At 43.5% G+C, this 19,394-nt stretch overlaps 1 protein-coding gene across 2 annotated transcripts in view; it reads right to left on the reverse strand.

Annotated features, from left to right (window-relative positions):
- The window catches only part of LOC113447966 (mitogen-activated protein kinase kinase kinase 3-like), a 90,982-nt gene that overhangs the window by 10,322 nt on the left and 61,266 nt on the right, over window positions 1-19,394 (reverse strand). For both annotated transcript variants that reach the window (XM_087917548.1, XM_026718471.2), the window contains 7 exons: window positions 17,020-17,153; window positions 16,260-16,333; window positions 14,943-15,010; window positions 11,895-11,984; window positions 9,109-9,306; window positions 7,023-7,171; window positions 3,707-3,838 (listed from right to left, as the gene is read on the reverse strand). In XM_087917548.1, the coding sequence (XP_087773674.1) occupies window positions 3,707-3,838; window positions 7,023-7,171; window positions 9,109-9,306; window positions 11,895-11,984; window positions 14,943-15,010; window positions 16,260-16,333; window positions 17,020-17,153 (845 nt within the window). The remainder of the gene's footprint in view (window positions 1-3,706; window positions 3,839-7,022; window positions 7,172-9,108; window positions 9,307-11,894; window positions 11,985-14,942; window positions 15,011-16,259; window positions 16,334-17,019; window positions 17,154-19,394) is intronic.

Raw genomic sequence — 19,394 nt, forward strand, 5'->3', positions numbered from 1 at the left:
AATGTGGTGACCAAAACTGGATGCAGGACTCTAGGTGTGGTCTTACTAAGGCTTTATAGAGTGGTATTAGTGCCTCACTTGATCTTGCAGTGGTGGGCTGCAACCAGTTTAACAACTGGTTCTGTGAGCGCCTGCTTCGTATACACAGCATTCAATAAACACCAATTTGAACCTCTCCAGCTCACCTTCTAATCTTCCCTGTAAATAGAACAGCTGAGGTGCAGTAATACACTTTGCCGTGCAAGTCAGCTGAGCTGCTGAACCGGTAGCAGCCCACCAATGGATACAGGTAGTCCTCAACTTACAACCATTGATTTAGTGACCATTACAACAGCACTGAAAAAAGTGACTTTACACTGTCTTTCACACTTATGACCGTTACATCCCCGTGGTCAAGCAATCAAAACCTGGGTATCGCCGGCTGCAGGTGCGGATGGCTGAGGCCTCGGAGAGTAAGGACTCAGATGAGGGGCCTGCGTGTGATGCAGGGATGGGACCAGGACCACCAGGGAGTGGAGTGCTGCCTTTGGAGATCGTGGAGGCTGGCAGCAGTGATGAAGAGGTCCCCTAGGAGCCTATGCCCAGGGCGCATGCGCACAGGGTTGCTCGAAGGAAAGAGCAGCTACAGCAGCACCGGCAACTCGGGAGTAAGGTTGCAAGGTAATGGCCCCTCCCTTAAGAGATAAAAGCCAGCTGAGAAACTGGAGTTCTCTGCAGGAAGCAAATAAGTTTTTCCACTCAAGCCTGGTGGATGTTTGGAATATCTTGGTTGGTGTTTGGAGACTCTTTGTGTTTGAAATATTTCTTAGTAACTTTATCTAGTATTCTTGGCAGCCTTGAACAACCTTGGCAAGGCTCGTTCTTATCAGAGACAATTTGTTTGCAACAGCCTTTTAACCGTGAAGGAACAGAATTCATAAAGAATCATTAAAAGGTTTTGCTGTTACCTCTGTTTCGTGTTGGTTTCCTTGGAACAAGGCTTGAATCAGAACAGGTATATGGCAACCAGTTCCTATTGATGACAGTGGCAGCGTTCTGGGATCGATTGTGTGATCAGCTTTTGTGACCGCCTGACAAGCCAAAATCCCTGGGAAAGCTTAACAACTGTGTTTCTAACAAGTGATCCACTTAACGGTGGCAAGAAAGGTGGCCAAATGGGGCAAAACTCACTTGCCTCACTTAACAACAGAAATTTTGGGCTCAATAGTGGTCATAAATCAAGGACTATCTATAGCAGATTACAGATAATCAGAGTCGGAAGGGACCTTGTAGGTCATCTAGTCCAACCCACCACCCAAGCGGGAGACCCTACACCATTTCTGACAAATGGCAGTCCAATCTCTTCTTGAAAGTCTCAAGTGATGGCGCTCCCACAACTTCCGAGGGCAATTTCTGTTCCATTGGTTGATTGTTCTCACTGTCAGAAAGTTCCTCCTTATTTCCAGGTTAAATCTCTCCTTGTTCAGTTTCCATCCATTATTCCTTCTCTGGCTTACAGGTGTCTTAGAAAATAGCTTGACTCCTTCCTCCCTGTGGCAGCCCCTCAAATATCGGAAGATGCTATCCTGTCTTCCCTGATCCTTCTCTTCACTAGACGAGCCAAGCCCAGTTCTTGCAACTGTTTGTTGTATGGTTCAGCCTCCAGTCCCCTAATCATCCTGGTTGTTCTTCTCTGCACTTTTTCTAGACCCTCAACATCTTTTTTATAATATAGGGATCAAAACTGGATGCAGTACTCTTAAGTGTGATCTTACTAAGGCTTTACAGAGTGGTATTAGTACTTCCCTTGATCTTGAATACCCAGCTGCTCTGATTCACTGAATGGTGGATTCAGGATAGGGAGGCTTATGTCGGCCGCCAAGTTCTTCACATCCCAATGAAGGCTTAACATGGTTGCGGCCTGCATCGGATCAGAACGAACTTGGCCAGGGTTGCGCAATGTAATAAATTGCTTCCAAACAAAACGAGGTCTGGCCAAAGTGCTTGTATTTTTTGGGGGGGTGTGGGGGTTGAGAGAAACAAAGAAAAGTGAATATGAGCACCTGTGTTATTCGGAAACCTTTGTTCTCAAGCCCTCCTGCTTCCTGGTTGGAAAAAGCCCTTTGTTTTCTTTTTCCTTTTTTCATTCTTTTGTGGTGACCAGACATTTCCAAACGAGGACCTCAGCTCTTCCTATTCCCAGGTTTAAGGCTGAGTTGGTGCGAATTGTATGAAGTGGGCCAAGGGAACTCGGTTTAAAGCAGCTAGCTGCACTCACGACACTCCTACCCAGGTATACTCCTTAACTCACAACTTACAATTCGTTCAGCGACTATTCGAACGGCATTGAAAAAGTGACTTACAACCGGTCGTGCCAGTAACAATCGCCACAGCATTCGCATGGTCATGGGGTCAAAATTTGGGCACTTGGCAAACTGGCATGTTTTTATGATAATTTCACTGTACCGGGGTTACATCATTGCCATTCGTGACATCCATACCAGCTTCTGACAATCCAAGTTAATGAGAGAAGCAGGATTCATTTAAAAGTGTGCGATTCACTTAATAACTGCAGCAATTTGGTTAACAACCAATTCAAACAGGTCATAAAAATCTGGTGTGACTCACTTAACAACTATCTTGTTCGACCATCTTGTCCCAACTCTGGTCATAAGTCAAGGATTACCTAGAATAGTTTTTCACAATCTCAGAAACTTTGAAGATGTTTTAATTTCAACTCCCAGAATTTTCCAGCAGCATGCTGGCTGGTGAATTCCGGTAATGAAATTCACCATGGCTCCCTTTTATTGTTAATTTATTTTTGAAAATTCCTGAAAACAGAATTAAGAGCCTTTGTGACATAGTGGTTAGAGTGCAGTACTGCAGGCTATTTCTGCTGACTGCCAGCTGCCTGCAATTTGGCAGTTTAAATCCCACCAGGCTCCAGGTTGACTCAGCCTCTCATCCTTCCGAGGTGGGTAAAATGAGGACCCAGATTGTTGGGGGCAACAGGCTGACTCTGTAAACCGCTTAGAGAGGGCTGGAAAGCATGTAAAGCGGTATATAAGTTTTAATACTATTGCTATGATTCCAGAGGGAATGTCCCCTGATGGGGTGTTGCCATTTTATTTTCTAACTTTCATTTTTACAGTAATGCATAAGGTTTTGTTTTTAACGTTGCACAGGTAATCCTCAATTGACAACCACAATTGAGCCCGAAACGTCTGTTGTAAAGTGAGACATTTGTTGGGTGAGTTTTGTCTCGTTTTATAACCTTTCTGGCTATAGTTGTTAAGTGAATCACTGCAGTTGTTTAATTAATAACCCAGTTGTTAAGTGAATCTGGGCTTCCCCGTTGAAGGTCGTAAAAGCTAATCACATGACCCCGGGACGTTGCAATCCATCATAAATATGGGTCGGTGGCCAAGTGATTGATTTTCAAACACATGACCATGGGGATGCTGCAGTGGTCGTAAGTGTGAAAAACGGTCATAAGTCACTTTTTTCAGTGCTGTTGTGACTTTGAACAGTCACTAAGTCGAGATAGACAGTAAGTCAAAATATACAGTTCCAAAGGGTGATTGTGGGGTTTTAGAATTATACTATGAATATTTTCCACACGTTGTTTTCACTCATGTGTAGGCCGTGAAGAATCTCTTGGATTCCAACAGGGATAGAAATAGACGTATAAATCGATAAATAAAATGGCCCAAGCGGGATGGCTTACCCCAGGCATATATTCCACAAAAATGGACAGTTTCCTCTCTTCCGGATCGCGGAGACAGCCATAATATTGTACTATCCTCTCATGACGGAGCGTTTTAAGGAGCTGGATCTCACATTCTAAGGCATTCACTTCCTGAAATAAATCCAAATTGGTTACCGAGAGAAAAAATAGGTTGGTGGACACAGCCAGATATCCGATACGGTGAACAGTGCAAACGAATCTGGAAAATAAAATTTTATTTTTGTCCCAAGGATGCAAAACGTGGATCCAGAAATGTGAAATCAATCAGGCTTCCAGCCTTCTCAGGTGGGTAAAATGAGGACCCAAAAATTGTTGTAGGAAATAGGCTGACTCTGTAAAAAGGGGGACTCTGCTTATAGGGGGAGCCGTAAAAGCACTGTAAAGCGGTATATAAGTCTAAGGGCTATTGTTATGTGAGTTCTGTCCCACTTTATGACCTTTTGGCCACATAACATGAATCACTGAAGTTATTAAATGATTCATGCAGTCATTAAGCAAATGAAGGCAAGTATACAGTACACGTTCCAGGATAATGTTGCAGGACCCAGTCTGGATGGATCCTGCAGTCATTAAGTGAGTCTAGTGTCCCCCATTGAGTTTGCTTGTTGGAAGCTGAATGGAAAGGTTATAAATGGTGATCACATGACCAAGAGGGCAGCAACGACGGTAAATACATGCCAGTTGCCAAGAGCCCAAATTTTGTTGATATGACCATAGGGATGCTGCCAACAATCGTATGCGTGAAAAGCAGTCTTAAATCACCTTTTTTCAGTGCAACTTCAAACATTCACTAAGTGGGTGTTTGTAAATCAAGGATTATATGTAGTGAGCTATGCTGGCTGAGGAATTCTGGGAGTTGAAGTCCACAAATCTTAAAGTTGCCAAGTTTGGAGACCTCTGCTCTAAAGTTAGCAAATTTGCATAGCCTAAAAGTCCTTGATAAAGTCTCCTTTCACTATTCAGTGAATTCAAATGGGGAACCAATGCAGCCTTCTGAATTTCTTTTCTCTCTTTTCTAATTACCAGTGAAATGTAGAGAAGAATCAACAAGTTCAAGGTGACTCAGCTGAACATTTCCAACTATTGACTTACTAAATTACTTGCTTACTGCTAAAGGACAAACAATTCCCAACATGTTAATTCGCTCCTGAGTTTTACCAAATTGCTTTATGAGGTCATTGCTCATAAACCATATGGACTCCCACGGGTTTCTATCTGTTTTTAATTTCTACCACAAAAATTATGTAAACATAGCACATGCATTTTTTCATTCCCTTTTCAGGGTAATACAACTCAGATATTTAAAGACACCCACATATTTAAATGATGGTGTTTTTTGCAATTACAAATATTCCTGTATTTAAAATCATTCATCTAGTGACCTTTTGAACTTAAAATGGCACTGAAAAAAGTTTGACTTTGGACTATTTTTCACACTTGCAACCATTGCAGAATTCCCCAAGGTCATGTGATCAAAATTCAGACACCTGGCAACTGGCATGTACTTATCACAGTTGCAGGGCACGAGTCATGTGATCCTCTTTTGAGTCCTTATGATAAACAAAGTCAAAGTCAAACCAGATTCACTTAACAACTGTGTTACTAACTTTAATAACTGCAATGATTCGCTTAACTGTGGCGAGAAAGATTGTAAAAATAGGGCCAAACTTACTTAATAAATTTCTCACTTAGCAACGTAAATTTTGGGCTCAGCTGTGGTCTCAAGTCAAGGACTAACCGTATCGAACATATTTGCTCTTGGCAAGATTTAGCATCCAAATTTAAAACTTCCAAGTTCCTTTGCAATTCAAGCAAACCGACAGCCTAAGCAAGATGTTACTACAGCTTTAAGTTAGCATCATGCAGACCTGAGGGCTTTTCCAGGAAAGTGGCTCCACTTCTGAACAATATTTGGCCAGTAATGTTTCCTGCCTGAATCCCAAAAAACGACAGGAATTGAAACGGAAGAGCTGTGTAACAATTTTCTCTAATCCAGTGGAACAGCCTAGGTTGTAACTGGAAAGCGTGTGTGTGTGTGTGTGTGTGTGTGTGTGTGTGTGTGTGTAGATCTAAAGCAACACAACTGCAGGGAGCCCATTTAAGGGTGAGCAGAATTAAAATTAGAATTAGAATTCTTTTTATTGGCCAAATGTGATTGGACACACAAGGAATTTGTCTTGGTGCAAATGCTCTCAGTGTCCATGAAAGAAAAGATACATCCGTTAAGAGTCAAGAATCACAAAGTATAACACTTAATAATAGTCATGGGGTACAATAAGCCATCAAATCATACTAGGAAACAGTCAATATAAATCGTTAGGATACAAGGACAAAGTTACAGTCATACAGTCACAAGTGGGAGGGGATTGGGTGAAAAGGAGTGATGAGAAGATTAATAGTGATAGTAGTGCAGACTTTCTAATGAGACCCCAATCTACTGGCTGGATTGGGGGGTGGGTGAGGGGGGCTTGTGCCTCCCTTCCATCCATAAAATGGCCCATTTGTGGTGATTGTGATGCATGATGACACCTCTGCATTGCTTAAGGAAATTGAATCCATTTGGGTAAAAGCCAAGGGATGGATGGATAGATAGAGCGAGAGGTAAGAGACAGAAATAGATAGATGGATAGATGATAGAGATAGATAGAGACCCAAAACAGATAGATAATAGAGATAGATATAAATAGAAAGAGAGATAGAGGCAGACAGAAATATAGCTGGATAGATGATTAATAGATAAGATGGATGGATAGATATAGAGAGACGAGGCATAAATATAGATGGATAGATGAGAGAGAGAGAAGAGACAAATAGATAGCGGGATAGATGAGAGATACAGATAGACACAGAAAGATGAAAGAAAGAGAAAGAAAGAAAGAAAGAAAGAAAGAAAGAAAGAAAGAAAGAAAGAAAGAAAGAAAGAAAGAAAGATACACACACAGATACACAGGTAGATAGATAAACACACAGATACACAGGTAGATAAACACACAGATACACAGGTAGATAGATAAACACACAGATACATAGGTAGATAGATAGATACATAGATAGATACATAGGTAGATAGATAGACAGACAGACAGACAGATGAATAGGGAGAGAGAAAAACAAAGATGTCTTAATCTATCCCTGAGTGTTGTATCTTACGATTTATTATGACTGTATTTTGTGATTATGATCACGATTTATCACTTGCTGTTCACATGTCCAATGAGACAAATTCCCCTTGTTGGACTTGGCCAATGAAGAACGTTTCTCTGTTCTGTCCCGTTCTATCTAACCAAACACTCACTTTGCTGGTCTCTTGGCTGTCTGGGTCAAAAGGCACCTGCTTCACGGAGAGCTCTCGTCCACTGTCCACATCATAGCACAGGTAGACTTCTCCGAAAGCTCCTCGGCCCAACAGCTTCCCCAGCCTCCAATTCACAGGGGCCTGCAGGCCTAAAAGGAGGCAGAAAACAGGAAGATCAGGTCAACAACAACCACACTGCAATTCCAGCTCCTCCACAACGATGCATGCATCACGCACAAGGCTGAGAGAAACCTATGCGTTTTTTCCTACGCAGAACCTAAAGGCAGTCCTCGACTTACAGCCACGACTGAGCCCGAAACGTCTGCTGTTAAGTGGGACAGTCGTTAGATGAGCTTTTGCCCCGTTTGATGACCTTTCGTGCCACAGTTGTTAAGTGGACCACTGCAGTTGATACATCGGTAATCTGGCTGTTAAGTGAATCTGGCTTCCCCCGCTGAGCATCAGAAGGTCGCAAAAGGGGATCCCAGGACACAGCAATGGTCATAAATGTGAACCAGTTGCCAAGGGGGATCTGAATTTTGATCACGTGACTCCGGGGATCCTGCAAGGGTCATGTGAAAAACGGTCATAAGTCACTTTCTGAGTGCCGTTGTAACTCTGAACGGTCACTAAATGAGTTGTAAGCCAAGGATAGCCTGTAGTAGTTTTGTCAAAATCTGAATGCCACTTAGTATTCCGGTTTCTAGCCTGTGTAATTGTTATGACTTCCAAAATACAGGCTGGCATTTGAAGCTTGGGTGCCCCCCATCAATCTACAATTAACTTGGTTTCTTTTTCTATTACAGAATTTGTGAGTCGCTCGGAGAAGCTGAGAGAGCACTGAAGACCCCACAAGTCCCTGATGCCTGGAACTCACTAGCTGACTCTGTGGTTACAAACCCCCAAAACTTTAAACTGTCAACCATGGACCTCACTCCATTCCTAAGAGGTCCTTAAATGGGGCGTGCATAAGCACACCGGTGTGCCTACCGTCCCTGTCCTACTGTCCCCATTTATTCTCATCTATTTCATGTATTAATAAATAAACACGTTTATGTCAACTCATAAAACGTTTTATAGTTGTCCACAGAAAGAAGGGTGGGGGGCGAGTTTCAAAAATCAGGCAGCAGTGTGGCATCGAAAGTACATTCTATTCATATTTTCTTCTAAGGCTGATTAGACGAATGAAACTTCTGCTGCGCAAAAAAATAATTGGAGAGCACGATGGATGACTCTGGGCTATGGACTTGTTTCGTTGGATGATACACCCAGAGAGGCTGGGGTCAAGCAGGATCCAGGGTGACAGTGAATTACGTATCTCAGAGTCAGCTACGCCCAGGCTAATGCTGGCATGTTAACTTCTAATAAATCTTTTGAAGTTTTGGGAGTGTGGCTTGAGGCTCACGATTTAATTGGAGTAACTGCCGGAATCCTGACAGTTTATGCTTTTATATACAGTATTATCAAATGCACGCTTGACTTGACTGACTAAATTAATGTAATGTAAAGTAAATAAGTTCAACCCTGAGCTACTCTTCTATGGGCACCCTGGTTCTATAGAAAACATGGAGGAACACGGAGGCAGAGCTGGCTAATTTCCCGGGGAGTCTTGCAATGTGAATCAAGGAGAGGGTGAAGCTGTGAGCCATTCAGTTTTTTGTTTTAACTTTGCACCATCTACCATGGAAGAGGTCCAAGTGACATTTGAATTGGGAATTTCCTCAAGGTTTTTTCGAGTCAAAATTTTCTATTTTGACTCAAAAAGCCTTGAGGAAATTCCTGTTTTGATAGCAAGGGGTAGACCTGCTCGCTTCCTGCCCTTGGGACCTATTCCCTTATCTCTGAAAACGGCAAACAAGGGATGGTTTCCCCACCATTCAAGGGTGTTTTTCCCTCTCCCGCTCAACGCAGCCAGCATCTTGTAAGGTCATCCATCCCACACAACGTCAATGTTATCGGCCAACCTTGACGTTCCTTCTCAGGAGCGAAATCCCCAAGGGTTCCGAGATAGCGTTGAATGCGGCCAACGAATTCCCCACTATGTCCCCCATAACCCAGCAGAGGCCCCCACTCTGAAGCAACTTACTGCTCCTGGCCTTGGGAGAAGGAGAACTGAAGTCTTCAAAGATCTTGTCGCAATTGTGCCAGCGCTTGTTGTTGCCCCGTTCCTCGTACCGCATGGTGATCAGTTTACTGTCTCCGTTGTAGCTCTTGGTTCGGCTGGAAGGCAGAAGCTGAAACAGGTTCTCTGGAGGGGCGTAACTTCTGGGGAACGTTCTGCGGCCTTGGGGGAAGCAATAAAGGCAGAAACAAACAAACGAAAAACTGAGAATAGGAGGGTTTCATTGCCCGGTAGGCAGGTGGTCCTCAACTTACGACCACCATGGAGCCCAAGAGTTCTGTGGTTAAGTGAGACATTTGTTATTTTTACCCCGTTTTACAAGCTTCCTTGCCTTGGCTGTTAAGTGAATAGTTGAAGCTGATGTTAGTAACCCGGATGTTAAGTGAATCTGGCTTCCCCATGGATTTTGCTTGTTGGAAGGTTGCAAAAGGGGATCATGTGGCCTTGGGACACGGCAACGGTCATAAATATGAATCAGTTGCCAAGAATCTGGGTTTTGATCACATGAACCATTGGGAATGCTGCAAAGGTCATAACTGTGAAAAATGGTCGTAAGTCCCTTTTTTCAGAGATGTCCTAACTTTGAACAGTCACTAAATGAACTGTTGTAAGGTGAGGACTACCTGTATATCAACCGAGCATCTCGTAATGTACGGCGTCCCTCCATGCGTGCATTGATGGAAAAGGAATATAGCTTATTTTAAAAGATGGAGCAGACTGGAGTGTTTTGGTTGAGCAAAATCATCTTGTCCAACTTTACGAGTCATCTTGGTGTATTCTTCTAATTCATTAAATCAAATAATCCCAGGATTCATAGAGGAGGACAGCCGGGATCCTAATGAAACTGGTGTGGAATCCCAACGAAAAGAATTCCCCCAAAATCTAACTTCTCCTGAAATGAAGGCTACTCTCTCTCTATAGAACCACCTCGTCTTCCGGGTTCTTTTTTCTACTAGAACGTTTTTTTGTAACATTCAACAAGGATTTGAAGTTAGTGGGAGGTACCACTTTCCAATCATTCGAGATCAATATCCCATGTTCTGAATTCTGGGGTAATAGAAAACAGACCCTGGTTTTCTTCTCTCTGCCTTTTCTGCTTAATGACCTGCTAAAAGGATGCAAATGACCAGCTGCCTGCAAAGAGTATAAATCCTTCCATTCCCCACTATCCAGTTAGAGTTGAAGAAGCTTCTTGGATGAGAAGCAAAAAGGCTTCAAAGAAAAAAACCCCAAAATAGTCCAGTTGCCTCTTGGGGTGGGGGGAAGTACCTTTGGGACATGTTAGTTTGTTTTCCACCTTCATTTTTGCAAATAAGGCTGCAAACATATCCTAACATCTTCTATTTATCCACCCAATAACAACTCTGAGAGGTAGGATGGGTTGACCGAAGAGGGACTGGCCCAAGGTCACCCAGCTGGCTTTCACAGCTAAGGCAGGACTTGAACTCAAGGTCCCTTGCTTTCTAGCTGGGTGGCTTAACCACTAGACCAAACACGCTCTGAATTTCTATTTCTTTCTATCATGTTTAGAAATTTGATTCTCCAAAATTTGTCCTTCACATATGTTAGAGTTCAGTTTAATAATGTTCAGCTACCGCAGCTGTAAATGCAGAAACGGCTACTCCAAGAAACACATATTTAATTTGTTCTTTGTCAAGGCCGGTATTAGGCTGACCATAAAAAAATAGCCTTTAAAGAAGGGGTCCCCAAACTTCTGGGAGTTGAAGTCCACAAGTCTTAAAGTTGCCAAGTTTGGAGACCTCTGCTTTCAAAGAAGAATGGACACTGGAGGATGTTGCCTTCTTCAATGTCTTTATTTTAAACAGAATAAAAGAGTTGGAAGGGACCTCAGAGGACTTCTAGTCGAGTGGTAGCTAAACTTTTTGGGCTCCTGTGCCAAAAATTGTGCGCTTGCTTATGCACGCCAGCACCCAGAAAGCAATGTGCACGATCCCCAGCCCTGCGCATGTGTGCGCAATCCCCCCGCCCCCTTATCTGCCCTGTGCCTCCCAGCTGATTTTCGGCCCATTTGAGGCCTTTTTTTTGGCCTCCCAGAGACTTGAGGAAAACTTCTGCAGGCTTTGCAGGCTGAAAAATGGGCCCGTTTTGTCACTTCCAGTATTTCTGGAAATACAGCAAGTGACGAAACGGGCTTATTTTTCAGCCTGAAAAGGCTTTCCTCAAGCCTCTGGGAGGCCAAAAGGCCTCAAAAAGGCCAAAAATCAGCTGTGAGGCACACGCATGCCCAGTGAGGTAAGTTTTCTGGCAGCTTGTGTGCCAGCACAATGGCTCTGCGTGCCAGAGGTTCACCATCATAGTTCTAGTCCAATCCTCTACTCAGGCAGGAGACCCTATACTATTTCAGACAAGTGGTTGTCCAGTCTTCTCTTAAAAACTTCCAGTGTTGGAACACCCACAACTTCTGGATGCACAAAATTTTCTAACAGACTGTAATGATGGAACCAATTATGAGCTCCTTAAGTTAGAACACATATGGAGTTAACAGGCAGTCCTTAACTGCCACAAACGAGCTCAACATTTTAGTTGCTAAGCAAGTTGTTAAGGGAATTGTTAAGGAAGTTGTGTCCCATTTTACGCCTTTCCTTGCCATTCACATTAAGTGAACTACTGCAGTTGTTAAGTTAGTAACACGGTTGAGTCCGGCTTCCCCATTTGACCTGCGGGCACCTGCCTGCTTTCATCCATTTCTCATTCAAAAGCAATTAAAATCCTTGTTTGAGCAGACTTACCATCATTGTAGTCCTTGCGACCCTGAGAGAGATGATACTGCCTCGGAAAGGTGCCTCCTTTTCCTCGGTCACAAAACGGGACATTGAAATCTGTCCAAGAAAGATGAACAAGGTAAAAAGATGGAAAATTTTGGCCTGCTTGATTCCCTCCCGCCTGACAAAGAAACCCAAGATGCTAGGAGCCCCCGCACGTCTAACCCCCAGTTAAAAGTGGATTTAAGAGACAGAATTAAATAATAGGGTGTTCTTTTACAGCAGAGTTCCTCCCCTTGTTTTTACCCATGAAGAAAAGTATTAAAAGAGGGTTTTTAATCACTTTAGCACGTTCATTTCATCCCTTCGGCCTAGGTTTATTCAAAGAGTATATGTTACATACAGAATTTGTGTCTGTAATATTTACAGATAGCATATATGACAGCCCAAATTTTCCATTGCACAGCAGTGGATGTTTTCCTCATTTTATCTCCTTTTTCCTGCGGTTGTTAAGCGAATCACTGCAATTCTTCAATTAATTAATGATTAATCATTAAGCAAATCTGGTTTCCCTGTTGACTTTGCTAGTTGGAAACCAGTAGAAAGTTACAAAATGTGATCCAGCGACTCTGGGACTCTGCCACCGTCATAAATTGGAGTCAGTTGCCAAGCGCCTAAGTATTGATCACATGACCATGGGAATGCAGCCACAGTCATAAGTGTGAAAAACAGTTGTAACCCACTTTTTTCAGTGTCATAACTTCGTTATAGGTCATTGTGTAACGGTTGTAAGTTGAGCGCTACTTATATACTTGCAAAGTGAATGGTAGAATGTGCTATTTCATCCTGAACTCAATTTTTATTAGATTTTTTTTATCCTGCCTTTATTATTCGTATAAATAACTCCAGGCAACAAACATATCCACCTTCTTTCTATTTCAACAACCCTGTGAACTAAGCTGGGCTGAGAGAAAGTGATGCCCCCAAATTGGCCCAAAGCTGGCTTTAGTGCCCGAGGCAGGACTAGAACTCAGAGTCTCCTGGTGATTGTCCCAAAGTCCCCCAACTGGCTTTTGTGCCTGAAGTGAGACTAGAACTCACAGGCTCCCAGTGATTGGCCCAAAGTCCTGCTTTAGTGCCCGAGGCAGGACTAGAACTCAGAGTCTCCTGGTGATTGGCCCAAAGTCCCCCAACTGGCTTTTGTGCCTGAAGTGAGACTAGAACTCACAGGCTCCCAGTGATTGGCCCAAAGTCCTGCTTTAGTGCCCGAGGCAGGACTAGAACTCAGAGTCTCCTGGTGATTGGCCCAAAGTCCCCCAACTGGCTTTTGTGCCTGAAGTGGGAACTAGAACTCACAGGCCCCTGATTTCTATCATGTGGGCTTTAACTACTCGATCAAAATGGCTCATTTTTTTATTCCCAATATCTGCACAACGAAGCCATTAGCAGCTTCTCCAAGACAAGACACGTGACTTAAGAAAAATGAGAAACGGCCCACTTAATGAAAACAATATTTTTTTTACAAAATAAAAAGACAGTAAAGGAATCTGTTACAGAAAGCAAATATCACAGCCAGGAGAACTTGCTTAAATCTCGTTTTGTTTCCTTTTGCAGCTCCGTTTAAGCCCAGTTATTACAAATCTTTCTCATTCTCAACATCGCTCAGCCACTGCTCGATCGTCGTTTCCTCAAAGAGTTCAGCTGTTTCTCCTTAATGTGCTGTTCTTGAATCAAAATATGTTGACGCGGCCCGTAATGAATGGGAAAGAAAACAGCAGAGGGGCAGTCAAATGAGCAGGACCACTAGGGGCTCAGGTAAATGAAATCTTAAGTAAAAACTTGAACTCTGCACCCTGGAGGCATATTAGAAATTCCCAAAGTCCCACAACCTAAATCTGAAATCAGCATCCAACATTTGGTGCAACCCAGTATCACTTCAAGCCAAACACTGACTGTCTGACTTTCTTTTCTTTCTTTTTCTTCCTTCCTTCTTCCCACCTTCCTTCCTTTCTGTTTCCTCCCTCACCCTTTCCTTCCTTCCTTCCTGTGTCCATCTGTCTGTTTTTCTTTTCCTTCCTCCATCTTTCTCTTTCTTTCTTTCCCTCTTTTTTTTCTTCTTCTCTTTCTTTTCCTTCCTTCCTCCATCTATCTTTCTGTCTCTCTCTCACACACACATCCTTTATCTCTTTCTTTCCCTTCCCTCCCTCCCTCCCTCTCTCTTTTTCTCTTTTTAAATCATCCCTGGGCCCTTTGCCACGTATTCATTTTTTAACAGGACAGGTCATGATAACATTAACACTGAACAAATGTTCCATGGATTTCACCAGCTTAGCAAGGACACTTAAACGGAGCAGATTAGAGAGAATCAACTCTACAAGGAAAGTGTCAGATAACTAACGGTTGGGTTTGTGGAAGATCCCCGTTTTATGGGCCTGTCTGCGGGAGGCTTGCCATAATTCCCCATTTCAGGCATCCTTCTAGATTTTCAAGCTCTAACTTTTTTTTTTTTTAACGTTCTTGCTTCGGGGCAAATTTTCACTCATTTTCAGCCTTCTAAGATTTTGGTGAGGCTTTGGTTACAGGTAATCCTCAACTTACAACCATTCACTGTTCAAAGTTACTAGGATATTGAAAAAAAAAAAAAAAAGCGGCTCATGACCAGCCCTCACACTTACGACCGTGCAGCATTTCATGGGATCAAAATTCAGGTGCCTGGAACCAGCATGCATTTATGATGGTTGCAACGTCCTGGGGTTGCGAGATCCCCAATTCCCGGCTGGCTTCCAATGACCAAAGTCAATGGGGGGAAGCTGGATTCACTTAGCAACTACTTGATTCACTTGATGACTGCAGGGATTCGCTTAACAACTGTGGCAAAAAAAGTTGAGCAATTGCCTTGTTCTCAGCAAGGAAAATTCTGGTCCCAATTGCGATCCTAAGTCAAAGGATTATCTGCATTTCAATCTTGGTTGAAGGCAACCATACTGGTCCTATACAATAAGTATTATTCAATACTTACTGTGACACAATAATATCATACAACGTTCACACAATACAATAACCCAGCATTCTTACCCAGACATTCAAAGCTGTCTTTGGTTTCTCTTGTTCTCCTTGAAACTGGTGTTTTGCTGCAAGAAGGACTGCACAAAAATAAAATAAAATTAGACATTTGAGGGATATGCTGAGCCATCAACATTGCTCATTCTTTGTTTGCAAACTCGCACCCTCCATTACTCAGACTAAAAATCTCAACAATGCATAACATTTTAAAACCCTGCATGAATTTTAAAATTAACAATGCCTATCTCTCCATATAAAAATGTTAGGCATCTTGCACTAATAAAAACACCAGAGGTATGTTGCAAAGCAGACGATTTAAATCACAGACGTGCTTTTTCCAAAAGGCAATTGGGGTTTTTCCCCCCTTGGAAACATTTCACTTCTCATCCAAGAAGCTTCTTCAGTTCTACCTGAAGAATTTTAGAACTGAGGTTAGAACTGAAGAAGTTTCCTGGACGAGAGGCAAAACGTCTTCAAGAAAAAACCAAGAAATTCCAATTGCCTTTTGCAAAAGCAGCTTTGGACTGCATAGGCTGATGACCTATAAACACCCCCGCCCCCCCCCGAGAGTAAAACAAGCCCCTTAAAAATCAGCAGGTCCATCTTAGTAGAGGGAGTCCTCGACTTATAATGGTTCATTTAGTGACCGTTTGAAGTTCCAACGGCACTGAAAAAAGTGACTCATGACCGCTTTTCAACACTTACAACCAATTACAACAGCATCCCCATGGCCGTGTGATCAAAATTCAGACGATTGGGAACTGACTCATATTTATGACGGTTGCAAGGTTCATGTGATCTGACTCATACATTTGACGGTTGTCATGTGATCCCCTTTTGTGACTTTCGGACAAAATCAACTGAGAAGTCAGATATGCTTAACAGTTGTGTTAACTAATTTAACAAACTGCAGTGATTCCCTTAACGTCCGTGGCAAGGACGGTCATAAGATGAGGCAAAGCTCAATTTAACAAATGTCTCACTTAGCAACTGTTGCAGCTGTAAGTCGAGGAGCTCTTCATTCTTTGCACTGAAGAAGAAGAAGAAGAAGAAGAAGAAGAAGAAGAAGAAGAAGAGGAGGAGGAGGAGGAGGAGGAGGAGGAGGAGGAGGAGGAAGAAGAAGAAGAAGAAGAAGAAGAAGAAGAAGAAGAAGAAGAAGAAGAGGAGGAGAAGGAGAAGGAGGAAGAAGAAGAGGAGGAGGAGGAGGAAGAAGAAGAAGAAGAAGAAGAGGAGGAGGAGGAGGAGGAGGGGGAGGAGGAGGAGGAGGAGGAGGAGGAGGAGGAAGAAGAAGAAGATGATATGGGAATGGTTAAGCTCTCCGGTTCTTACCTCTCTACAGATCGTTCGAGGGACTGACAACTGCTAGAAAGTGAGTTGTTTGGGCTGATAAATGGATCCAACAACTTTGAGAGAAAACAGAAGGAGAGAAATGAGGGTTTCAGAATGGGTAGGACATCACCCCGAGTGTGTCCACTTAACCCGCGTGCTATGCCAGTGATGGCGAACCTTTTCGGCACCGAGTGCCCAAGCCAGAATGCGCGTGCATGTGTGGGTGCCGGAGCGCTGGAAACCCGAAGACTGCATGCCTGTTTTGGGGGCATTCTTGGTGTTGTTTCCAGCGTGTTTTTTCCAGCCATTTTCAGGCCGTTTTTCATCTAAAAAGGGCCTGAAAAACAACCTGCTTTCGGGCATTTTTCAGGTCATTTTTCTGGCCGTTTTTCAGGCCAACAATAGCCTGAAAAAGGCCCAGAAAATGGCTGGAAAACAGCCCAGGAAACGGCCTGTTTTTTGGCCATTTTTCTGCAAAGACCAGCTGGCTGGCATCATGTGCAGGCCAGAAACCAGAAGAGCAGCTGGCAAACGGTGTGCATACCCACAGAGAGAGCTCTGTGTGCCACTTCTGGCATGCACGCAATAGGTTTGCCCTCACGGTGCTAGGCTAACCGAGCAGAAGGACTCTTCAGTTAGCAGGAGGATTCCCAGGGATCTCCACGGGGTTAAATCAAGCGGGTAGATTTCCCCTCCTTTCCCCCCGCTCCTGCCACCCCAGAGTTAAGGACTCCGGGCACCCGTTTCCGAGGCAACTTACGTTTTGGTCCATGGTTTCGGGGATAAATTCTCCCTCGCTGTTGATGCTGGTGTATGACCCCTGACGGGCAATCTGCTGCTGCTCTTCAGGAACACTGCCAGGAGGCGGAGAACTCCGGCCGGTGTGCAGAGATCCTGCAAACCAGGCAGAGGTTATCACGGGGGAGACCGATACAGTGGATCCCAACCCCAGGGAATGGAGAGTGGCCTTAAAAGGGAACAAGCCTGGCAACCGAGTCGCTGAGCAGGCACCAAGGAAAATAAGACTTAGGAGAAAGCAGAATAAAACAGAGTTGCAGGAGGCCCTATACCATTTCAGACAAATAGCTATGCAATCTCTTCTTTAAAAAAATCTCCAATATTGGAGCATCCACAACTTCTGAAGGGAAGTTGCTCCACTCGTTAATTGTTGTCACTATCAGGAAAATTCTCCTTCTGGGTTGCTTCTCTTCTTGATTAGTTTCCATCCAGGGATTCCTTTGCTCTGCCTTCAGGTGCTTTGCAAAAATAGGTCGACTCCCCTCTTCTTTGTGGCAGTCCCTTAAATATTGGAATATGTCACCCCTAGTTCTCCTTTGCACCGCCAATGCAGAAATTTGCATGCACCATGCCAAACAATGATGGACGTGAGAATCTGCCCTCAATGGAAGCAGAGGGGAGACTCTGTCCTGCTAAGATTGGCAACCCTACAGATGTTTTGGGTTACAACTTCCTGAAGCGTTCATACAACATGATCTAACCCCACGGAGGGTACCAGTTTCAGAGAGAAGACCTAGTTTAGAGATCTTCCATGGCTAAGGAGAACATCTGGAACCTTCAACAAGCATATAAAACTTACTGAGCGATGAGTTCACTACTAAGAACAGAACAACCGAGTTAGAAGGAATCTTGGTGGTCTTCTAGTCCAAACTAGAAAAGAAGAAGACCCTATTCCATTCCAGACAAATGATTTTCCAATATCTTCTTGAAAACCTCCAGTGTTGGAGCACCCACAACTTCTGAAGGTAAGTCGTTCCACCAATCAATTGTTCCTACTGTCAGGAAGTTTCTCCTTATTTCTAAGTTGCTTCCCTTCTTGATCGGAACTGCTAAACCGACTCCATGCCCATCCTTCTGTCCCAGAATAACAGTGACCGTCCTGAAAATCCCCAGATATTTTTGAACTGATCATACAGGCTGAAAGTGACAGAAACTGAACCTCAGCATTAGATAGAACTTGTAACGGCTTAGAGTGGTACCTCACAGAGGAGGTGCACAGCATAAAAATGTAATAAATGAGTAAATATCAAAGTCTGACCCCTTCGTGTGAAGGCTGGTGGCATCTCAACCCTCTTCCTTTTGGAAATCCTCTGGGCTTTACACATCCCAGTCTATCTCCTTTGTCTTGGGATAGCGGTTTCCTAGTTCCTTTCTACCCCTTCTCTTTGTGAGGTGTCTTTCTGTTTAGAAATACAGATTCCCACACCCAACACTGACCATGGCACATAATTAGTTGAACTAGAATCATCACCAACATCTCCCTCCAGATGTGGCTCCGACATTCATTCCGAAACACATATTGGATCCAGGATCTGCTATCCTTTGATGGACAGGTCTTCTGAAGCATTAGAAAGTCTACCCCTGCTATTGTATTTTTTTCCTCTCCTTTCCTGAACTATACACGTAGTAGTCCTTGACTGGCCACCAACTTTGGGATGAGAATTTTCCTTGCTAAGCCAGTTGGTTGTTGTTACGCGAGGGCATCCAAATTTTTATAACTACCATTGTTAAACAACTCACTGCAATTGTTCAGCGAATCCCACGGTTGTGAAGGTCACACGCAGCAGACACCAAACCTTGCGATGCTACAACTCTCGTAAATACGTCCCACTTGCCAAGGGCCCAAATTTCAATTGTGTGACCGTGAAGATGACACAATAGTTGCTAAGCCCAAAATCTGCCCCTAAGTCATGGGCCTTTTTTTTTTCTTTTATGCCATCGTAACTTCACACGGTTGCTAAATGAATCATTTTAAGTCAAGGATCCACCTGTATTCAGCCTTCAAAACTGTAATAAGCTGAGCACCTATCCACATTCGTCAGTATCCCATTCTGCCTCTAGATTGCTTTCCTCCCATAGAAAATGCCAAACGTTGTGATTCTTCCTTCCTCTACCATCCCAAAAAGATAAAAACCTGATTTATTGTGAGAGGGGGGGGGAAAGGAAAATTACCTTTTTCGGTCATTCCAGGCCACTGTGGGAAGGAAGAGTTGGAATCCTCCATCACTGTAGGTTTGACACCCTGCTCCCTTTCACATATTCCTCCCCGACTGCTCGTAGAGGGGGGCCTCTTGCCAAGTCCTCCCTCCTCTCCTCCAAAAGAAGAATCTTTTGGGT

Source organism: Pseudonaja textilis, chromosome Z (genome assembly GCF_049901715.1).
Source record: "Pseudonaja textilis isolate UNSWEBS1 chromosome Z, rPseTex1.2, whole genome shotgun sequence".
Lineage (NCBI taxonomy): Eukaryota > Metazoa > Chordata > Lepidosauria > Squamata > Elapidae > Pseudonaja > Pseudonaja textilis.